This window comes from Egretta garzetta, unplaced genomic scaffold, assembly GCF_000687185.1.
Source record: "Egretta garzetta isolate BGI_Z169 unplaced genomic scaffold, ASM68718v1 scaffold799, whole genome shotgun sequence".
NCBI lineage: Eukaryota > Metazoa > Chordata > Aves > Pelecaniformes > Ardeidae > Egretta > Egretta garzetta.
The window spans coordinates 165092-172522 of NW_009260759.1; the positions used below are offsets into that span (position 1 = coordinate 165092).

The 7431-nt window shown below is 58.6% G+C and overlaps 1 protein-coding gene across 1 annotated transcript in view; it reads left to right on the forward strand.

The window, feature by feature from the left end:
• Positions 1-295: 295 nt before the first annotated feature.
• Positions 296-7431, forward strand: part of LOC104132688 (twist-related protein 2) — an 8191-nt gene continuing 1055 nt past the window's right edge. The window contains exon 1 of the mRNA XM_035901424.1: positions 296-1451. Coding sequence (XP_035757317.1) covers positions 960-1445 — 486 coding nt within the window. The 5' untranslated portion in view covers positions 296-959 and the 3' untranslated portion in view covers positions 1446-1451. The remainder of the gene's footprint in view (positions 1452-7431) is intronic.

Sequence of the window (7431 nt, forward strand, 5' to 3'; positions counted from 1 at the left end):
GTGTGTGGAGGGGTGGATGGAGGGATGGAGGGATGAAGGGATGGAGGGGTGGATGGAGGGGTGGAAGGAGGGGTGGATGGATGGAGTGGATGGATGGAGTGGGGGATGGATGGAGGGGTGGATGGATGGAGTGGGGGATGGATGGAGGGAGGGATGGAGTGATGGATGGATGGAGGGATGGAGGGATGGATGCGTGGATGGAGAGTTGAAGAGGTGGATGGATGGATGAATGCAATGGATGAATGCAAACTCAAGTTCATTCTGAACGAAGCCATTTCTAAAGAGCAGTGCGGGTGACTATCACTGCTGATTCTCCCTTGGGACTCAGAGGAGCCCCTGTCTTCCCACTGAAATATCCATCACTCCACATTGGCACTTGAATCTACCATAGATACAAGTCTCCGATCCCAAACTGGACAAGGGAATATTTCTGGCTGGCTCTTGCAGGGTCAACTGGACTTAAAAAAAAAGAAGAAAGAAAAAGACTAAAGCCCCCCAAAGCCTCTCCTGAGCTCCATGGCTGGTGCTCACATTAGCATAGGCAATGTCCCCTGACATCCGGGCAGCAGGCAGGAGCATCTGTGCCGGAGGGCTTGGGGGTGTCGGTGGAGGAGGGCGGGAGGAAATCTGGAACCCATAAGCTCCACTGATGTTTGCGTTACCTTGCACGGCTGCATTGGTCTGTGCCTGGTCCGCCCACAGTCCTCCTCACCCTATCAGCAAGAGCCATTCCCCAAAGTTATTCGAACGCCTTCCTCTCCGTAGCCCAAAGGAAAAACCAACCGAGCTCCTTGGAGGGCTCCGCCAGGCTTGGGAAGCTTGGGGAGGCTGAAGGGTGGATGCTCCAGGCTGCACCTCTTGAGTGGGCTCTGGCTGCTCTCCAGGCCGCCTTGCCCATGCGCCGCGGCCGTCGCAGCTCGTGAGAGCCCGGAGCCCCTCGCCCTCAAGGTGCCGAGAAAATGAAAGAGGAAAGCATGTGCCCGGACTCCCCCGAAGGCAGCCTGGTCACCAGCGAGGAGGAAGGCGAGCGGCTGCACAAGAAATGCCTCCGCAAGCGCGGCCAGGGGGGCAAGGCGGCGGAGGACTGCGGTGCCCCCTCGCCGCAGGGCAAGCGGAGCAAGCGCAGCCCGGTCCCGCAGTCCTTCGAGGACGTGCACACGCAGCGCGTGATCGCCAACGTGCGGGAGCGCCAGCGGACCCAGTCGCTCAACGATGCCTTCGCGGAGCTGCGGAAGATCATCCCGACGCTGCCCTCCGACAAGCTGAGCAAGATCCAAACCCTCAAGCTGGCCGCCCGCTACATAGACTTCTTGTACCAGGTCCTGCAGAGCGATGAGCTGGACCACAAGATCACCAGCTGCAACTACCTGGCCCACGAAAGGCTCAGCTACGCCTTCTCCGTCTGGAGGATGGAAGGGGCTTGGTCCATGTCCGCCTCCCACTGAGCCGGGGTATGTATCGCCACCTCCCCCGCCGCCACCTCCGCACATCCCTCGCTCCCGCATCCTCCGTGCATCTCCCCAGCTCGGTCCTGCGGGGGGGAAGGAGCACAGCAGCCACCCCCTCCTCACCCTCCACGTGCAAGCGATTTGCTTTAACGAACCCCAGACGCTGCCAAGGCCGGCAGTCGGAGGAGGTGATGATTCCCAACCTCGCCGGGGCCGGTAGGACGTTGCAGGGGAGCCCTAAAACGACTCGATCTCATTTAGCGGGGTCTGGTCCCAGGCAGGCTAGTGAAAGGTTTAAAACAAGGGCTTAAAAAATCTGATTTATCCCCCTCGTGGTCCCCCATGAGGACGTGTAGATCAGCAGGCACCCTCCCGAACGCCCTTGGGTTGCCAAGGTGTCAAAACCGCATGAGCAAGACCAGCAGCAACCCCGCAGCCGTCGGCTGACGGCCGCTGCCAGCGTGCCAAGAGCCCAGCCTTGTCCTTGATGTCCCCTGAAGCCATTGGGTGGCCCTGGGGCCTGCCAGGCTCCCTCCTATCCCTCTCCTAAAGCGCTGCTGGTAGGATGGGAGCCCTAATCCCTTGGGATCTGTAGGCATCCCACACTGTGGGGAATAAAACATTGAGGATGCTGCAGCAGCGAGGTTTGCCCGCTTGGTGCACTGCCCCCCTTGTTCGATGTGCTCAGCACCATCCAGCCACCACCTGAGCATCCTCTCGATGAAGCTGCTGAGAAGGGGAGGGGACTCGCCCTATTTTCAGTGCTTTAGGTCTCGTTGGGCTGGGAGAAAGGGAGACGGAGGGGGGAGAAGGGTTAGCTGCATGGTCAGGCTTCCCGCAGCCCGTGAGCGGAGAGCTCCAGAGGACATTCCCAAGCCGTTGGGGACAATTCACAGGTGGCCCAGTCCAGCTCCCGAGAGTCCCCGTTGTCCCCTAAAGAGGATCAGGGCTTTCCTCGGGCACTGATTAACCCCCACCTTGTGTCAGCCCCGGCGCTGGGGTTAGGGACCGCCGGCTCTGCTGGGGAAGCCGACTGCAAAAGGACGCTCGTTTTCCTTGCACCCACCTCTAAGGGCTGCAACGTGGAAAACCCTTTTCTTCTGACTTTCTGCCAGCTATTGGGGCCAACCACGTGCAACCTCCTCACGTGCCGCTTCTCCTCCTGGTCGGTCTTACTGAAGTCCCAATTGGGTGCAGAGACCCCGCGTGCCCGTGCCCAGCTGTGGGCTCCCTGCAGGGCAAAGGGAGCATCTTTATAACACAAGCCAGTCCAGAGCTGGCGATGAGAAGTGCTGAGACCCCAATTAAAGCCGTGCTACCCCCCAGCCAGGGCAGGGAGTCTGACATGAGGCTGCCATCGGCGTGGCTGCAGCCCAGTGAGGATGATGGGCTCCCAGTGCCTTCGCCTTTAGGATACATCTGTGGGAAGCCATAGTGAAAAAAAAAAAACAAAAATCCACCCCAAAAATCTGCTTTCCACCTTGATCTCACATTTGAAAGGCCGGAGGGAGTGGGAAAGGGAGGGAAGTGGCAAAATAAATCATAGCCTATTCCTGCAAAGTGGCCCAAGTGGTGCCTGGGCAGGCAGGGACCCTCTGCCGCGGCCGGTGTCCCCCCACGGGCACCGCTGACCCTTTTGCCTTTGGGTTTTGCCACTGAATTCCAGGCCAGGTCTGCAGGTATAGGCACAGCCGCTGGTTAAAAGTGTCATCCAGCTCCCCGGGGGGGGGGATTTCGGTTAAGGATGTGCCACCTTTAAACTCAGCCAACCTTGCTAAGATGTCGTCTAACCAACAGAGAAACTGCCGGGTTTCTAAATCTATAGAGCTTTTCTATAGATTTCAGTGCTTTGGGGCAGACACAGACGAGAAAGCCTGTCCCTGCTGGAATTGGGACCACTGGGTGCCACTGGGACCGCTGGATGCCACCGGGGACAGCTGGATGCCACCGGGGACCGCTGGGTGCCACCGCCACTGGGGACCACTGGGTGCCACTGGGGACTGCTGGGTGTCACCGGGGACCACTGGGTGTCACCAGGGACAGCTGGATGCCACCGGGGACCGCTGGGTGCCACCGGGGACTGATGGGTGCTACCAGGGACCACTGGGTGCCACCAAGGCCACCTTCCCCTTTGGGACAGCCAGGAGCGAAGCGTGTGGCTCCTTGTTCTTCCTTTAGGATGTCAAAAATCCACCAGGGATGGTCGGGATGCTGAGCCCCCCGGGCAGAGCAAGCCTGTATCCCCTGCTCCGAGCCTCCCTCCTCCTCTTCTGGGCATCCCATTTTTGCACTTTGCAGCTGGGTTATCCTGGTTTGGGATGCGGGGTGCTCCATGTGCGCTCCCAAAAGACAGGGGGCCCACTCAGCAAAGCTCTGCCCTGCTCCTCCCGGAGAGGTGGAATCAGCCCGGCGGGAGCGTGGGGTTCTTTGCAGGGGGAGGGATGGTTTTTAGGAGCGTCGTTAAAGCCCAGTTATTGGCTTTTTCGCCTTGGGGGGGTGTTTTTGGGTCCCCTCCCCATCGCCCCCCCAGCCTCGGGGCCGCTGCTCTTGGCACACGCAAGCTGAGTGCTTGGCAGGACCCGTGTTCCCATGATAAACAGAGGAATTAAAGCCCCTTCGTGAGCTTAAAGCCGTCGCCGCTAAACGAAAAGGTCTCCGGATGAAATCCCTCCCGTCCTGTGAGCGCGGTACTCGCGGCGTGCTTCTCATCGCTGCTTAATATTCATCCCAAGCGGCTCCCAAGGCAAAGCATCCTTCGGCGGAACGGCTAATCATCTGCTCTGTGCCAACCTGCGGCGGCATTCGGGTACCGATTAGCAACTCCCAGCTGGGCAGGGAAGGAACGGGAGGAGGATTTGCTAAGCAAAGCCCAAAAAGAGGGACCAGCCCCAGGGGAAGCGATGCTGGGGTTGGAAAGGCTGCGTCTCCCCCTCTCCTCTAAGTGAATTAACCCGGTGCTTGCAACGGGGCTGTAATTTTATAATGTAAAGCAGCTAACGGCTGCTGCGAGCGCTGGCGTACTGGGCTCCACTGGAACCCAGCCTATTAAATATCAAAGGGCGCTGGAGTAGCTGGATGTGGCTGTGCCCTTGTTAACCAGGAGACATCATCCGGGGAAAGAGGGATTGAGCCCCCAGGCAAGAAAAAAAATCATGTTTGAAGTCCCCCAAGCTTACGGGTTTTTTCAGCACCGTCTTGAGCACATTAAAATGGTTTCTTTTCCTGCTGGAGGAGAAAATGAGGCTGGGAGCTGAAATTGAGGGGGGGACACACACTGGTGGTGTTGTAAGGGGTGATATTCCTCGCCCTTCATTTGTCTCCCTGGATTTATTGTCTTTCTGGTGTTGCCCTCACTTAATTGCCTGTCCTCAAAGCCCTTGGATAAATCTTCCCTTTGGGGACCGTCGCTCTTGCTTGGAGTCTGCTTTGGCGGGGGGGTGTGGGGGGGGAAGGTTTCATTTTCTTTTATTTATAAATACGTCGCGTTGCACGGCATTAAAGCGCCAGGGTATCAAAGGAGCCTGGGGAGAGCTCCCTTCCCTGGGCAGATCTGCTCAGAAAGCGCATTTAAAGCAGCATCTCCTTCAAAAAAATCCCGAGATCCCGCTGCAGACTGGCAAGAAAGCGCGATCCCGTCTGGCTGGGCTGGATCGGAGCCCGTCTGGAGCCGTCCTTTAAAAGCAGCGAGAAGTGCGTCCCTTTGCTCACTGCTGGTTAAACTGGTCAAGGTGGCCAAGGACCAGCGGGCTGGGCTAGCGCTAGCCCAGGCGCTGGGCTCCTCCTTAGCCGGGTCCGGAGTTGTGCTGGCAGGAACCTTCTGGTTTGTGCTCCCAGACGAGATGAGGAGCTGCCCAAATCCTGGGAAATGGGTGCCTGGGTGATTTTTTTTTTTTTCTTTTTTTCCACTGGGGTCAAGGGCTGTGTTAAGCACCAGCCGTGCTCCGGGCTCCTGTCCGTGCACTCCGGCAGGATGCTGCTGGGATTTGCTCCGTGGTCTGGCGTGGAGCGGGTTGAGAGGTCGGAGGTTTCCTTCTCCCCTGAGCACAGAGCTTTTGCCACGGTGTCTGCAGGGCGGCCAGGTAGGGGAGGAGATGTTTGGTGCCTTGGAGGCTCTGGCTTTAACGCTCCGGGATGGGAGGAGCCGCCCTGGATGAGGGATGTGAAACGTCCCCCAAAATCCCAGCCGTCCCTCTCCAGGTCCCTTGGCACGGGAGCATCCGGCCCAAGGCCATGGCAAGAGGGCGACTGGGGCTGCCGCTAATTTTGCTGTTAGAAAAGCCCTTTTTCCAGCAAAAACTTCCACTTTTCTATTAAAGACGAAAGAACTCGCCACCGAACCTGGCTGGGGGGACCGGGCTCCTCTCCCTCGCAGGGAGGCAGGTTCCCAGCACCGCTCAGGTTTAGTTAAAATTAAAACAAGAGATAAAATTACAGAGCCAGCCCTCAGGAGCATTCAAATGTCTGCCGGTTTACGATCCCCGCAAGGAGACGGGCTCGCTGGATCTCAGCTGCCTTCGCTTAGCCCTGAGGAATGCCTTTGAAACGAGCCTGTATTTCATTGCCAAATGTCATGGGAATGCACCTGGGATCGGAGGGGGAACGAAGGAGATGTGTTAACGAGACGGGCTTTGCATTTAATTTCCTTTTATTGGGCTGTACCTGAGCGGACGAGGGTGTTAATGCAGCGGAGGGAGGGAAGGGCGGTCGTCAGCTGGGGCATTGAGGACGGGCTCTCCCCGGCTCCGTGGTCTGGACCACGGCAGCTCCGTGAAGGTCCATCCCCCAGCTCCGCACGCAGGGCTGGGCTCCTCGGGAGGCTCCCGCAGCCCTTTGGCAGCCTTCAGGATGGCGTTATTTGGCCATTAGACCTCGTTGGCTTTGAGCTGTGGCCATGCTGGGAGGCACAACTCCCTGAAAGGAGGCGAGGTGGGGTTCGGTCTCTTCTCCCTGGTAACGGGTGATGGGATGAGGGGGAACGGTCTGAAGTTGCGCCAGGGCAGGTTTACATTGGACACTAGGGAAAATTTTCTTCCCCAAAAGGGTTGTCGGGCTCTGGAATGGGCTGCCCAGGGAGGTGGTCGAGTCCCCATCCCTGGAGGGATTTAAAAGAAGGATGGATGAGGTGCTGAGGGCCAGGGTTTAGTGGTGGGATGGCAGGATTAGGTTAACGGTTGGACTCGATGATCTTAAAGGTCTTTTCCAACCTAGACGCTTCTATGATTCTATGACTATTAACCTTTAGATGGGCTGGATTGCTCATGCCAGCGTTTCCTGCGCCCCAGGACATCCCCATGCTCTGCAAGTTGGACGCCAGCCTTTTTGGTTGCCCGGCGTGGCAGGCACCATCACCCTCGAGCGCCGTGGATGTGCATGGTGCCCATCACCATGGTCCCAAAGGGACAGCAATGGGTTGCATTGGGTTTTGGGGATTTTTTTTCCTCTCTCTGCTTCCTCGGGCAGGCTCGGGCCCATCTGCAAGCCCTGCAGAGAGGGTGGGCAGGGGCTGCCCCCAGCAGCCCGCCGGCCCCCAGCTGCATTACCTCAGCCGATGCCCAGGGGGGAGTTACTGGAGGCTTTGATTTATCCCTCTCCAGGCTCCTCTCCAGAGAGTTAAAGGTCTTAGCTATTGCGCAAGGAGGGACTGGAAAAGCAGGAGGCAAAGCCGGGCGGGGGGGATGAAATAAAACCAGAGACCTGGGGGTGATGGGGAGGAAGCCAAGAGGACACCAGGGCCAGCAAAACGAAGCCGTTGAGCCCCCAGGGCTTGATTCCCCTCGCCGCCCCCCCCCATGCCCGGTCCCTCAAGACCTGCTGGAGTCATTTCCAATCTCCCCCAACCCTTGCAGGAGACGTTTCCCCCTGCCCAAGGTCCGGCCACCGGCTTGGCCTGCCCTGCTCTTGCTCTCGGTTCACCCACACCATGGCCCCCGGCTCCAGACTGGCGTCCGGCGGGGACTGGGGGGCGCCCGGCGGCGCCGCGGCG